Source organism: Panthera leo, chromosome D2 (genome assembly GCF_018350215.1).
Source record: "Panthera leo isolate Ple1 chromosome D2, P.leo_Ple1_pat1.1, whole genome shotgun sequence".
NCBI lineage: Eukaryota > Metazoa > Chordata > Mammalia > Carnivora > Felidae > Panthera > Panthera leo.
The window spans coordinates 16,889,102-16,905,224 of NC_056689.1; the positions used below are offsets into that span (position 1 = coordinate 16,889,102).

The window sequence follows — 16,123 nt, forward strand, 5'->3', positions numbered from 1 at the left end:
CACCAAGTCCCGGATGAGAGGAAGAGTTCTATCATCAGTTTAAAAACCCTCCTTCTTTCCATTTTCCTTACTTTTCAAATAACTCCCTCACATGTCTGTACAGATGAAAATGCTTTTAAAGTACTTAAGTCCCTGGCTGTTTTTACCTTACTGTTTACTGCATTTATTAACCAAGGTGTATTCTTGAATCCCAACTTTCCTGGCTACCTCAAAAGGGAGGTGATAAACAATTATTTGCTTTAGCAATCCTGCTTTTGGGAATCAGTCCTACAGAAGTAAAAACACTCATATAAAAATACGTAAAATTGAAATGGAAGAAGGGACAGGGTATTTTCACCATCATCTTCAAACACCTCAGTAACTATTAAAATCGCTTTGGTGAGAATTTTTTATTTTTGTAATTAAAATAAAAACCGGGGGAAACAATACGTACCCATTCCTGCCGCTATGACTGGTACAGGTAAATCATAGTTGTATAAGAGAAAAGACAACATCAGAAAATCAATGTAACTTCGATGACTGGGCAGCAGAACAACCGGGTGCTCCTGGATAGCTCGCTGTAGCTTTAAAACAAATGTTCCCTTTTGAATCATTTCAGTTTTCATATTATTAAAAACACATGCCACATCAGAACAGGAAGAATGTGTATATTTCCAGAGGGAACACTAAGGATAACAAGGTCTTTCTGCCTCCCCTGCTACATACAGAATCCCCTACTACATTTCAGAGTTTTACAGAAATAAGCACACATGATGCAAGAACATTAAAAATGTAAATTGCATAGAAAATAATAATAGTGATAAACACTAACATATCAGCGGGGCACCACATTAAGCATTTCACATATGAAGCATTTTACACGCATTGTTTAATTCCACATATTTGTAAAGAAGGCCTAAGCATTAGGTTCCTCATTTGCGACGTGGTGATGCATCTGATTGATGGCCGGGCTGGGGATACAACTGAAATCAGTCTGAATTAAAAAGTCAGCTAGCTGTCAGGGCACCTGGGAGGCTCAGCTGGTTAAGTGTCTTGATTTTCAAGCTGAGCTTGATTTCAGCTCAGGTCATGAGCTCTCCTTTGGGGAGAATGAGCCCTGCCTTGGGCTCCGTGCTGACAGCGTAGAGCCTGCTTGGGATTCTCCCTCTGCCCCCCTCTCTGCTCCTACCCCACTCACACGGGTGCGCTCTCTCTCAAAAAATAAACTTAAAAAAAAAAAAGGTCAGCTGTTACCCACTGTGCTAGACTGATTGTGTGTATAAGAGGGAACAAAGCTTCTCTCGGGTAGATTAATGAAAACAAATCTGAATTAGCAGGATAAATGAGAGGTACGGTATTTCTCTATACACTGGACTGGCTGCAGGAAGAATGGGAGCCCTGCAGTTAGAAGGAATTTGAGCCTCCAGATATATTTTGTAGGCTGTCAAGATACCTCAAATACATTCACCGTATCAGTGTGTTATCTGTTTTTTTCTTTTCTTTTTTAATCTAACTATAATTCGCCAAGGCAAGGTAATGTGTGATCAGTTAAGAAGACATGGCCAGGGGCGCCTGGGTGGCTCAGTCGGTTAAGCATCTGACTTTGGCTCAGGTCATGATCTCACGGTTTGTGAGTTCGAGCCCCACATCGGGCTCTGTGCTGACAGCTCAGCCTCGAGGCTGCTTCGGATTCTGTGTGTCTCCCTCTCTCTCTGCCCCTCTCCTGCTCACGTTCTGTCTCTCTCTGTCTCTCAAAAATAAATACATGTTAAAAAATTAAAAAAAAAAAAAAAAAAGAAGACATGGCCAGTCAACACCAGTCAAGATTCTCTGGATGGCTTTTTTTTTTTTTTTTTTTTTTTAAGGTTTATTTATTTTTGAGAGACAGAGAGAGACAGACCACGAGCAGGGGAGGGGCAAAAACTGAGGGAGACACAGAATCCAAAGCAGGCTCCGGGCCCCGAGCTGTCAGCACAGAGACTGCCTGACGCAGGGCTCGAACCCACAAACTGTGAGATCATGACCTGAACCGAAGTGGGTACTCAACCAACTGAGCCACCCAGGTGCCCCTCTCTGGATGGCTTTATCAAGCATTCTTTGACAGAGATCCAGAGAGTAAGTCAGCAATCTAGAAAATAGTCAGAGGAGGGAAAAAAGAAGAAATACTTGAAAGTAAATGACTGAATAAAACAAAACCTTAAAAGACATGTACAGGCAGGTCAATGAAGGTTAGAGCTTCTTGGTAAGAGGAAGAACGATATTAAAAAACATAAATGAATAAAAATAGGAAAAGCTCTTCCTTTCAGAGGAAAGCAGGCTGTTAACAGTGATGGAATTAGAAAAATCACCATTTGGCAATCATTAGAGTAATAACTGGTTCAGGCAAAAATCATCAGTCAATGTAAAAACTAAGGGAGGAAGTAAGGCGGACCCCTCTTGAAGCATCTCTCCACAAGACACTTACTCATTACAAAGGGAAATACCACCTTAACCAAATGCTCAAAGTGCACATCACTGTGTTCCTGACCTGCTGCACTGAGAAGGACACAATGTTTTCCCACTGAGAAAACATCACTCGAATCCAAATCAAGGCAAGCTATAAAACAACTGGTCTGGTTTTGTTTTTTGGGTTTTGTTTCCAAAACTAATATGAAACACAAACAAAGGCCGAGTTATTGTTCTAACTTAAAAGGGTCTACAGAGATAAGGAAGCTGAATGTGACGCGTGATAGAGGATTTCCTTTTGCTGTACAAGACATAACCGGGACGATTGGTGGACTACGAATGAGGGAGGTCTGTATTCTAGCGTTAAATGTCAGTTTGCTTATTTTGATAATTGCGCCAGATGGGAGTATCCTAACCCCTTATGGGAAAAACACACCGGAGAACTGAGGAAAAGGATGAAGGAAATGTTGGAGGGGAATCCAGGTGAACCGCGTACAGAAATTCTCGGCATTCCTTCTGTAACTTTGTGGACATCTGACATTAGGTTAGCCTGTAAGTATTACCTGACTAAGTAACTTAATCTCAAGTCTGAAGATCTGAAAGTGACAAACATCACCCTCCAGAGAGGCAGAGCCTCTTCCGGCCAGCCTGGATGCCTGATGCCAAGGGCCCGCTCATTTGGTGCAGAGTGAGATGTCTCTGCGTTGACTGTATCATGAGGGGTAGAAGAAGAGGTTGTTTTTTAACCAGCAATACTCACTTTCTGAATACCTTCTTCATTTACACACACTTTTGAGAAAATTTGTTTAAATATTTTGCTCAGCGCAAAGGCAAAAAAACGGATGGCTCCCAGACGCAGTTTGTGGCTCATTTCATCCAAGATCGCACAAACTTCCTCTCGGAGGACATCAACGGATTGAAGGGATTCCTTGGAAAGCTAGAAGGAAAAGGAAAAGCAGGGAGACGTTTCTGAAGGAAAGAAGCCAGAACTGTATTCCCTCAAGCCAATATGACTAGTTCCAAATGGACCAATACTATATAGCTCAAAAATGCTACGCTCTCTTCTTCATTTAAATTGACATAATTTATTTTCCAATATAACCACAGTAGATAAATGATCCTATTTAGATAACCTCACAGACTAGAAATTCAAAGAGAATCGTCTTTCAAGGATAGTATTTTAGACTAAAGAAAACCTCTCACCTTTCATTTGATTTGTTAATAAGCTTACAACCAAATTCTCTAAAATAAGTTGTTGCCCATGTATTAGTGTCCTAGAATACATATTTAGCAATTTCTTTCCCTAGAATGTTGCAGCACTCCATCTGCTTGCTCAATGCTATTACAGGGTAATATACAAGGTAAAAATACCAGATTATATCACAATAACCGTTTAAACTATTCAGATATAGAGGTCACTGGGACAAAACTCTCCCAAGTATCAAAGGGTAACTAGTGAAATCAATGACCTCACAATGGAACTCTCTTTATTCATATGGCACACCACATCTTCTTGTAAAGAGAACAAATATGGGCGTGTGCTAGGCCTGGAGATGAACAAGTCCGTTTCTGTCCTTAAGGAATCCTAATCTGACTCTTTTTACTTCCCCCTAAACAAGCATGTTGGAAACAAGTGTGGAGTCTATGTGATAAATAATAATTATCCTTTGCAGAGGAGAATGTTCTGCTTTAGGATGAGGTCCAGAAGATCAGAGGGTAGAATGCTGGAGTCCCAGCTTCCTAAATTACATGTTTTTTTAAAAAACAATGAGGTGAAATTAATATAGCATAAAATGAGCCATTTCAAAATAAACAGTTCAGTGGCATTTGGTACCTTCACAAATGGATAATTATCCTCTACCTAGCTCCATATTTTATCTTTTTCAGGGAAACGGAGGAATCAGTGGATTAGTGGTAAGGATGGATTTCAGGAAACAAGCCTAGGAAAGGGAGTACATTTGAAGAACTATCAAAATAGTTGAGGCCAGAGACAGAAAAGGCCCAAACAAAGGTAATAAAAGGTGCTGAAGAGAAGGCGAAGGGCAGAGAGACGCTCAGTTCTTTTGGGCAACAGAATGGATGGTGGGGCGGTCCTGAGATGGGGGAGACAGACCAAGGGTAGAAGGCAGTGTGGTGCAGGGGTTGAGAAGGCGGGGATACTGATTCTGAGGGGTTTGTGAGACATACAAATTAGATGACCTTCAGGGAACAGGACAGTCAGAGATAAAAGTGTGAACGCTGATAATCTAGGCAAGGCTAGAGATCCTGTCTGGACATCACCAGACTACAGGTGAAAATGGAAATGAAGACAATGGACAAAATGGATCAGGGAGGCTGCAGGGATAAAGGAGGCTGAGGGTTTGACCTTGAGAAACACTTGCCTGGTGGATGGAAGAACCTGTAAAGAGATTAACAAGGGAGATATTCAGAGAACTACACCGGGTTGCACCATAAACATCAAGAGAGGTCCTGCAGGAGACTGCCCAACAAAAACTGACACAGTTTAGATACAGCGAAGACTAAAACGGCCCCTGGGATCGGGTCCCTTGGAGATCCACAATGACCTTTACTGGATGAGGTGCATGGCCTGCTAAAAGTGGGGCGTGAATGGGGAAGGACAGACTATACCTTTGAGGAGCTGAGCCGAGAAGGGAAAGAGAGACAGCGCATCAGAAAGAATACGTGGCCGAGAGGGCCCTCCCCCAGCCAGGAAGCGCTTATGCCAGCCGGACCGGTAGAGAAGGCTGAAAAGTAGGAAGGACATGACCCCCGGGGTTCTGAAAGAATTACACACATGAGGCATTCAGGGGAGCAGACTGGTCGATTCAGAAGGAATGCCTTCTCCAAAACTGGACGAAAGCACGGAAGCAGAGAATGACCTGATCCCTTATTCTGTGCACCTGGGCTTCTCATTTGCTCAACAGGTATGTCTGTCCTTCCAGCACCCTCTTCCTGGAAACCTCAGATGAGATTAAAAGATGAGCAATAGCTCTGTAAGTCCTTGTCCGGGTGCTGTCCCTGTTCAGTCTGCTCTCCGCACCACAAACCTGAGTGGTCCCTTAGATGCAGCAGTAATCTCATCTTTCCTCGGCTAAAAGCCCTTTGATGGCAGCTCTTGCATTCCTGTGAGCCAAAGACAGCCTGAGTTGGAGAAGCGGCAGCAGAGACGGAAAGAAACAGACAGGAGCTATCAAGGGGAGCACAGCAGCCGCTCCTAGTGACTGACTAGGATGAAGGCAAAGCAGGAAGCTGAAGACGGCATCCAGATTTGCGGTTTGAGCAGCAGGCACATGGCAGGGTTGTTCTTGGAGTACAGAAAACAGGGGGAGGCGGGTGTGCGTGGTACAGCGGTAGGGGTGGGAGGGTAAGAGAGTTTGATTCAGAGATCCTGAATTTGAGAGGTTTTTGGATTTTCCAAGTAGGTATTCCAATAGACATCAAAATACGTGTCTCAAAAGAGATCTGGACTGAAGCAACAGATAGTAATTATTATTTATTACATACTGTTGTTTATAACATGTTACTAACATAACAACGTAAGTATAAGGAAGACACTTATGATTCTGGCAATAAATAAAACTGCTCAGAGAGTGAGTTAGAAGAAGAAGTTGAAGAACAGCAGCATTTAAAGACACAAGCGAAGGAAAAGAAGCACATCAACGGAGGAAATCAAGAAGATTTGGTGGGAGGGGGGATGCCTGGCTGACTCAGTTAGTGGTGCACGTGTTTTGTTTTGTTTTGTTTTAGTTTATTTATTTTTGAGAGAGTGAGTGAGCCAGGGTGAGTGGAGCAGCGAGAGAGGGGGAAAAGAATCCCAAGCAGGTTCTGCACCGTCAGCGCAGAGCCTGATGTGGGGCTCCATCTCACGAACCATGAGATCATGACCTGAGCCGAAATCAAGAGTTGAACGCCTAACTGACTGAGCCTCCCAGGCGCCCCGGATCACGGGATTCTTGATCTCGGGGCTGTGAGTTTGGGTCCCATGCTGGGTGTAGAGAGAACCTAAAAACTTCTAAAAAAAAAAAAAAAAAAAAAAGAGGGAGAGTGTGCCAAAGGCTACGAAGGATTTCAACAAGGTTGATTTTAGCCATAAGGAAGGAAGTCATTATTTGCAATCCTGGAGAGATGAATTACAGCGGGTTGGAAACCAGATTCCAGTGAGCTGGAGCTGCGTATACACCAAGGGTGAGAAAGTACAGAAAACAGCCAGCTGCTTCTAAGAGTAGAACACAACAGGGAAAGGAAGTGCTGAGCCATAAGGGGGAACAAATGTGCTCGAAGGCTGATTTAAGCTGGAAGACAATTAAGCATGTTCAGTGAGGATGTAAAGCAGTAAAGAACAGTAAGAAGTTAAAGACATTTGGGAGGACGATCGAGCAAACAAAGTCCCGGAGGAGGAGGGAGCAAGTGAAGTTCAGAGCAAAGGAGTAGGGGAGGGACTGAACTCCCAACAGGAGAAAGGGTTCCCTGTCCCCTCTGAACAGGAAGGAAGAGGAGAGTTATGGGTATCAGATGCAGGTCAGTTAGTAGCTTGATCACAGGAAGTTGAGAGTGGTCATATAATGGTTTACACTTTTTTGTGAAGCAAGAAGAAAAATCTCATGTTGAGGGTAAGGGGGGGGAGACGGGAGGCTCAGAAAGAATGGGACGGACACTGACGCCGTCATTTTGGAGAATGGAAGAGACTTCACTGGGGAAACAAAGAATTCCTGGGTAACAAGAATTACAGAGGGCCCAGTTGGGTTACATAATCTTGAGTTATAACAATTCCAATCTACTTACATTATGGGATTTTTTTTTTCCTCAGTAGCACAGCCAAGTTTGAGAAACACTGGCTTGGGTCAGTCACGCTTGATCTGGCTATGCACTAGAATTATTTGGGGAGCTTTTATTAACTTTTTTAATGTTTGTTTATTGACAAAGAGACCGACCATGAGCAGGGGAGGGGCAGAGAGATGTAGACACAGAATCTAAAGCAAGCTCCAGGCTCTGAGCTGTCAGCACAGAGCCTGACACGGGGCTGGAACTCATAAGCCGTGAGATTATGACCCGAGCTGAAGTTGGATGCTTAACCAATTGAGCCACCTAGGCACTCCTACTTGGGAAGCTTTTAAAAAGAAGATGAAGATGAAGATGAAGATGAAGATGAAGATGAAGATGGAGGAGGAGGAGGAGGAGGAGGAGGAGGAGGAGGAGGAGGAGGAGGAGGAGGAGGACGAGAAGGAGAAGGAGAAGGAGAAGGAGAAGGAGAAGGAGAAGGAGAAGGAGAAGGAGAAGGAGAAGGAGAAGAAGAAGAAGAAGAAGAAGAAGAAGAAGAAGAAAGAGATGCCTGGGTCCTATTCCAGAGTCATTAAATCAGAATCTCTGTGGACAGTACCAAAGCATATTTTTTTTATTCATTCATTCAAGAAATATTTATTGAATGTGTACTATGTGCTAGGCACTAGGAATACAGCAAAAAAAAAAAAAAAAAGTCATTAAGGGAGATAAAATTTTTGCCTTCATGGAGTGCATATACTGGTGGATAATAGCAGTTAACTTTCTGTAAAAGTTCTATCAAAGAGCCAGTATTGAGAACCACTGTCTTTGGCTTCTAATTGACGAGGAAACTTCATGCCGCTGATGGAATAGGACCAATCAGAGAAGACTAATTGTTTCTTCAAGACAGATCATGACAGAGAGATGAAAACAAAAGGATTAGGAGCACAGGTCATACGTCCAAATCAGAAGAAAACAGCAGAGATAAAGAGCTTTTCTGAGGCCATACATCTGACTAAATTCCGCTTAAAAGTCAAAGAAGCAAAGATCTCTCCAGGTTCACCTCAAGGCACAAGAGCACTTGGGCAACAGAACAGGGAGGGCCGGCCGCCAGGAAGCTGTAGTCCTGCCCACTGAATGCCTCTATCCTGCTGCCTTCAAATCGCACGTCCAAGACAGAACTTAGTGTTTCTCCCCAGTCCATTCCTTCTCCTGGGCTCCCTATCGCAATGAATGGTGCTCTCATTTCTAAGTCTTTCTTGCCCTTCCCTTCATTTAATAAGGTCTACTCCACCTCTTAAATTTCTTAAATCTGTCCAACTCGTTTCTACGACCACTTACCGGTCTAGGCAAGTGTGATCCCACAAAGGGAGTATTGCAAAAGCATCATAACCAGACTTCCCCTCTCCGTCTGGAGCAGAACGGTGCTTCTAAAACATAAACCGATCAGTCCACACTCCAACCTGAAACCTTTCAATGACTTTGCACTGTATGTAGGGTAAAATCGAATTCCTCTGGATGGTTTATAAAACCCTTCACCATGTGGCCGCTGCTTCCCTCTCCAGTCCCAATTCTTACCACTACTCCTTCTGTGCCCTCTTCGGTCTGGTCGGACCTGCTTCTAGTACTGTGAGTACACATGCTCTCTAGTCTTTAAAATAAGCCGGTGGTTCCCAAACTTTGCTATACTTTGGAGTTGACTGGGCTTCTCTAAAAACTACTACTAGAATGTCTGGTTCCCTCCCTCTGACGTTCTGATTTAATTCATATGGGGGTGAGATCTATGCACAGGGATTCCTGAAAGCTTCTCCAGCAATTTTAATGTGCAGTGAAATTTGAAAACCACGGGGAAAATGTTATCTGCTCTGCTAGGAACATTTCTTCACCCACTTCACCTGGACAACCCCTAATCGACTTTTAGGTAGGCATCATTAAAAAAAAAAAAAAAAATCGATTTTTTTTTTTTTTTTTAATTTAAATTCAAGTGAGTTAACATACAGTGTAGTCTTGCCTTCAGGAGTAGAACCCAGTGATTCATCTCTTACATAGGACACCCAGTGCTCATCCTGAAAAGTACCCTCCTTAATGCCCATCACCCATTTAACCCATCCCCCCACCCACCTCCCCTCCAGCAACACTCAGTTTGTTCTCTGTATTTATGAGTCTCATATGGTTTGCCTCCCTGTTTTTATCTTACTTTTCCTTCCCTTCCCCTATGCTCATCTGTTGAGTTTCTCAAATTCCACAGATACGTGAAATCATGAGATATTTGTCTTTCTCTAAGTGACTTACTTCACTTAGCACAATACCCTCTAGTTCCATCCACGTTGTTGCAAATGGCAAGATTTCATTTTTTTTCATCACCGAGTAGTATTCCATTGTGTGTGTGTGTGTGTGTGTGTGTGTGTGTGTGTGTGTATGTGTGTGTACACACATACACACACACACATACACCACATCTTCTTTATCCATTCATCAGTCTATGGACAAAAAAAAAAAAAATCGCTTTCCCAACTCCCTACACAAATTATTTGCCTTATAAGTAATTAGTGCCCCTGTATACTGGGCTCCCGTCAGCATGTCTTATATCAGATTTCATTGTCAATTCAATGGATTATACAACTGTTGTCATTCCCTATCAGACTACAGTTGACCCTTGGACAACGTGGGGGCTGGGTGCCAACCCCCCATGCGGTTGAAAATCCATGCATAACTTTTGACTCCCCAAAATCTTAACTAATAGCCTACTATTGACTGGAAGCTTTACCGATAACATGAACAGTTGATTTACATGTATTTTCCATGTTATATGTATTATATACTATATTCTCACAATAAGCTAGAGAATATATTTTTAAGAAAATCATAAGAAAAAAATCATAAGGAAAATACATTTACAGTACTGTATTTATTAAAAAAAAAAAAAATCCACTCTAAATAGACCCGTACAGTTCAAACCTATGTTGTTCCTTGTTGGCTGTGGTTGAAGAGGGAATCACTTACCTGTTTAATGACATAATGAACCTCTTCAGAATTGAGAACACTGTATTTAATATCACTTGGCTTGCAAGGAGTAATCCCCTTATAGACAAGAGGTGTGTAGCATTTCATTGCAAACTTCAAGTCACTGACATGCCTCCTCTCCTCTAAAATATCTTCAAATTCATCCCATTTTTTGAGCTCCTTCTGTGGGTAAGGAAAATGAAAGAAAGTAACGCACATACTGTAAAATAAATTAGGGCAGATTAGGGACTACGCTGGTAAGGTTTCATCTTTGCCAACATTTTTATTCAAGGACACATGAACAAGAGCAGAGTGCACTGATAAAAGGTTCTCCTATACTAAAAAAAAAGGAAATATAATGACAGTTAGGGGTCAATAAATTGATATTGAATTATCACAATATTTTATTATGTCTGTTTGCTATCTTTGTAAAGCCAGTACCCTTTTGGAAAAGTCAACAAAGATAGTAAAGATGAGAGATTAAGCTCTAGAATAATCTGACCAATTTTATAATCAATTTTATCTGGTCAATTTTATCAATCACATTGATAAATATGTCTTGCCTGCCTCTTCTCCTTAGGATTCACAATTAAATCAAAGCATACAATAGAAATTCAAAATTATGTCAAATCAAACTATATGGGTGCCAATCCACTTAAGGCACCCCATATGTCCTCCAACTTCTTCAAATACTTTTTTCCTCTGGTGACTGAAGGGCGGAAGTTTGAACTTTACCCTCTTGGAGAAGTGCTGTTGGGGCGGCAGGGATGCCCAGGTCATGGCTCCTGCCACTTCCATCTACAGGCTGTGATGAGACGCAAAGAGCCACCTGCCTTCTCCCTGGCTACCATGCGTGTTGCTGACACAAAGGGTGTCCTCTATCTGGGGTTGGGCAGATCCTAGGAACTTCTATTTATCTTTCCTGCATTAACCTGTGTGAGCAGCGGTCAACTTACTGGGGAGAAAAAAATGCTTAGAAATTCTGGGGCACTTAAATAGCAATTCAGATTCTAGTAAAATGTATTATTATTATTTTTTAAGAATTGTTTTGACCAGGGAATTAAAAAATTTTTAAATTAGTTTTGAGAGAGCATGTGTATGTGAGCACACGTGTACAAGCGGGGGAGGGGCAGAAGGGGGAGAGGGGGAGGGGGAGGAGGAGGGGGAGATGGAGAGAGAGAGAGAGCGAGCACGAGCGAGAGAGTGAGCGAGCATGTATCCCAAGCAGGCTCCATGCTCAGCAAAGAGCCTGATGCAGTGCTTGATCCCATGACTCTGGGATTATGACCTGAGCCAAAATCAAGAGACACTCAACTGAATGAGCCACGCAGGTGCCCTTAATAAAATGTTTTAAAGCCAAAAATAAATAAATAAATAAATCTGGAAGTTACAGTAAAGCTCAAAGAAGAAAATTTAAATCACCTGTTGTCCAATGACCCAGGGACCATTCTAGTGAATGCTTTTTTTCTGGGCATATACACACATTCCCACCTGACACACATACATTTTGATTTGTCACTTGAGTTTTTCACTTCCTGTATAAACTTCCTTGTCCTTTCAGTTTCTTCCACCATATTATTTTTACTAATGGAACTTTTAATTATTTTCCATTCGTTGCTATTAAAAAATACAACACACATTATTATTTCTTTCTAATTTAATCATTAAACCCTGACCTCCTTCTAGTCTTCATCTTCCCAGACCTCCTTATGGCCTGACACCATTCTTAAGGGCTCCCTCCTTTCCCCACTTCCAACCATCCTGAAATTTTCCTATTTTTTTTTTTAACATTTATTCATTTTCGAGAGGGAGAGACAGAGCATGAGTGGGGGAGGGGCAGAGAGAGAGGGACACACAGGATCTGAGGCAGGCTCCAGGCTCCGAGCTGTCAGCACAGAGCCCGACGCGGGGCTTGAGCTCACAAACCTTGAGATCATGACCTGAGCCAAAGTCGGTCGCTCAACCAACTGAGCCACCCAGGCGCCCCTTTACTTTGGTTTTTAATTCATGACTCTTGTCACAGCAGAAGATCCACCTCATTTCTCTAATCCAGTGATTTCTCAACCTTGGGGGAAAATTTCAACCAAAATGAAAATGTTTCTTCTTTCCTCCCATTTCCCTTAATGTTAACAAATCCAACTGTCCTGTCCAACCCACTGTACTGCTCATCTGGCTTTAGATACTAATTGTACATGTGGTCGAACCTCCTGCTTGGTTCTCTTCTCCCACGGGAGCTCCTGATATACACATCTAGTTGCAAACACTTCACATTTGGCCCTCCTAAGGTTTATTTATTTTTAAGAGACAGAGAGAGACAGATCATGAGCAGGGGAGGGGCAGAGAGAGAGGGAGACTTAGAATCCAAAGCAGGCTCCAGGCTCTGAGCCGTCAGCACAGAGTCTGACACGGGGTTCGAACCCCTGAACTGTAAGATCATGACCTGAGCCCCAGTCGGATGCTTAACTGATTGAGCCACCCAGGCGCCCCGACATTTGGCCTTTCTAAAACTGAACTCATTTCTCCTCTGCACAATCCTACAACCTGCTTATTTTCTGGAGTTTTACACCAGAAATCTCAACAACCACCATGCCATCTACATCCCTTTGCATTATTCTAGACCATCCTCCCTCACCCTTGTGTGCATCCATCTGATCCTGTTAAGGTGGCCTTTAAGAACATAGCACATCTACTCCTCAACCACAGGTCCAGCCTGTGCACTTTATCACAGCAGCCTCCTCACTGGTCTCCTTGACCCTTTGACTCTACCCTCCATGCTGCCATGTGCTCTTTTCAAAACACAATTCTGACCCAGTTGTCCCCTGCTTAAAAGACTTAAGTGACTCGCCACCTCCTTTAGAGTAAGACCTAAACCATTTCTGATGTCATACAAGCACCCCTATGAGCTGGTCTGTCCCTCCCTCTCCAGACTCATTGGCCACCATGCTAAGGTCTACTCAATAGCAAATGATTTGCATTTCCCCAACACAGTTCATTGTTGACATGCTTCTGGGTCTTTGCACATGCTCATCTCTGTGTCTGGAAGGCCTTTTTGTTCCTCTGTCATCCTTGCTCAGGCATCACTCTTGTGAGAAAACTCTCCTTGAGTTGCTCAGAGGGACTTAGTCTGCCTTCCCCATCAGAACGTCTTTACCCAGTACCTCCACCTATGATGGAATGTACCCATAATACTGCAATCGTTTGCATGTCGTCACCCCAAAATGCAAGTATCCTGAAGACAAAACACATGTCCTCTTTGTATTTCCCAACATCCAGCTGTGTTTGGAATAGAGCACAACTGAAGGACTACATGTTGAAGTAACAGAAAAAAATATAGAATATTAAACTGAGAACATGACTAGGCATAATGAGAATACAAACAAAAGGGCACTTAAGAGGAGTTTCAACATCAAAAGGGTAGCATGTAAAACATGTGAAATATGCAAACACGAACATTGTTATGCCCACATATATAAAGAATAGATGAGGGAAAAATCTTCTAATGCTGGGAATCTACCATAAAACTCTGTCCTTGTAACATATCATACTCTTGCTTGTAAGGTTCAAGAACCTTCTCAAATCTCCCATTTCTCATCAGTAAAAGAATATACAGTTTATGTATAGACTCAGACTGGGTACAATGTAACAAACTGTCATTATAGATTATATAATTTTAGGGATGAAAGGGGATTTAGAGACTTCCCACTTAGTGGTCCTGGGAGTGGGAAGAGAAAAGGATTGGAATCAGCTAGGGAGACAAAGATCTTCTCTCTCTCTCTCTGTACACACACACACACACACACACACACACACACACACACGTAAGGCATTTATGTTTATAAACATTTTTATATTACATATGAATATATAAAATAATTATAAATAAGTATACATATATAGACAGGGAGAGAGATGGAGGAGGGAGGGAGACCCTTCTGCGCTGTTCACCTGAAAACACTTAGCCATCGACCTCAGCCTCTGTTTACCTCTGTGTACCATTTCCTGACTCTCCCCCCTCAACCTAGACTGAACTGACCATCTTCTCCTTTGACTCTTAACTGAGCCTTTCCTGACAGCATCTAAAATACTTCATTAAACCCAGATTGGTATCTCCCCTGCAAGACTGTAAACTTCTTGTCTGCATAGGTAGTGTGTCTTATATGTTTTTGTATTTCCAGTTCCTAGTAGGAATTCATTGTAGAATGAAAAAATAAATTACTGAATGAAGACACTTCCTGAGCCCTGCTGCTGCTGGCTCCCCAATATTCATAGGCTAAAGCTCAAAGTGCTCCCAATCTGGTCCTGACCCAATGGCTAATCCAGTGATTTAACCCAGGCTGCACGTGAAAATAACTTGGGCACTTAAAAAATATACTGATGCCCAGGACCCCCTAGAGATTCTTGATTAATTTAGTCTGTGAATGGTACCTGGGCATCAGAATTATTTTTAAAAGTACTCCAAGTGATTCCTACATGCAGCTAGGGTTGAGTGTTAACTACTCATTTGTTGGCCTTCCCTATACATGATGGAGAAGTATTTACTACCATAAGATAAATGTATTTGCACAGCTCCTCATCTAGGGGCACAATACAAAGAGGAGCCCAAGTAAGATTCCAGTTATTTCCCCCCATTGTTTTTCTATCTTAATTTTTACAGCAGCCCCTTCTTATTTGTAGCTAAGCAAGCTTCTCCTTGTACCTCCCTTTCAACTGCTCTGGAGGATCCATTCATTCAACAGATAGTTAGGGAGAGCCCACAACATACCAGGCACTGTTCTACAGGCTGAGAATAAAATATGAACAAGGCAGACAAAGAACATGTAGGAAAAGAGCTTACGCTGCCTTACGGAAAGACAGGCAACAAATAAGTTCACTTAGGCATACTCCCAGTGGCACGCTGGTGAATGTTTAACCATGGGAGAGCCCTGGCAGATTTCGAGCTACCAACACGACTTCCGTGGGCGGAGAGCTGGGGAGGGATGTGCAGTAGCCACTATTACATAGCATCTCTACCTTACAGTCTGATGGACATAAATAACCTCAAAAGTGTGGGTAACAGTAAAATTTAGTAAAATAATTAGGAAGTGCTGAGCTTGGGGTATTTATTACTTTCGTTTTTAACAGAATTTATTTAACTGTAAATTTACGAAAGTCAATCTTTAATTTTTCATAACGGTTGTATGTCAACAACGGGCTCTACAAACGTCATGAGAAATTAACACACAGCTTTGAGAGTCAGTACAAGACTAATGTTAACACGGCATTGGAAAAGGGAATATAAAGAAAATAAAATATAGTAACTAACAAGGAAGGACTGGAGAGCTACTTTAGATTGAATGCTTGGGTTGAGGCCTCTCTGGGAGGTGATAGTTGAACTGGGACCTCAAATGGGACAGGGGAAGCGATGCCAATTTCTGGGAAAACAGCATGCCACACAGAGGGAACTGTAAGCACGCTTGAGGGGAGAGCCTGCTTACTGTCAGAGAAACAAAGGCCAGTGTAGCTAAAGCCCAGTGAGCAACATTAGTAGAATCAGAGAGGTAGCAATGGTGTAGTCTTGTAGGACATTGTAAGGAGTCCAGATTTTTCCTTCAGACTTTAGCAGGAAGCCATAGTTTGGGTTCTGGGTACACCAGGAAGTATCTATCCCCAGTCTTCTTTTCATCCCGTGCTCTCATGAAAAGGTTTCGAGCAGACCTACGGCTTCAGCTACAATTTGCTTGCTGATGTCTGACAAATCCGTATCTTTAGGCTAGACCTGCCTCTTTTCCTCTGGTACCATGTTTCTAACTCTGTCTGGAGTCTCCCAAACACCTGTGAGGTATGGGGTCCATAACGTAGTAATCCACGACTTAAAAATCATTCATTCTACCACTCGCATCTGGAATTGAACACACCTGAAACTGACACAACCTGTTCCTCTCCCCAGATTTCCTATCGG

At 42.5% G+C, this 16,123-nt stretch overlaps 1 protein-coding gene across 3 annotated transcripts in view; it reads right to left on the minus strand.

The window, feature by feature from the left end:
* GNPAT (glyceronephosphate O-acyltransferase) overlaps nucleotides 1-16,123 on the minus strand; it is a 33,276-nt gene that overhangs the window by 14,564 nt on the left and 2,589 nt on the right. For all 3 annotated transcript variants that reach the window (XM_042907625.1, XM_042907626.1, XM_042907627.1), the window contains exons 2-4: nucleotides 10,186-10,368; nucleotides 3,185-3,361; nucleotides 434-563 (exon numbers count right to left, since the gene is read on the minus strand). In XM_042907625.1, coding sequence (XP_042763559.1) covers nucleotides 434-563; nucleotides 3,185-3,361; nucleotides 10,186-10,368 — 490 coding nt within the window. The remainder of the gene's footprint in view (nucleotides 1-433; nucleotides 564-3,184; nucleotides 3,362-10,185; nucleotides 10,369-16,123) is intronic.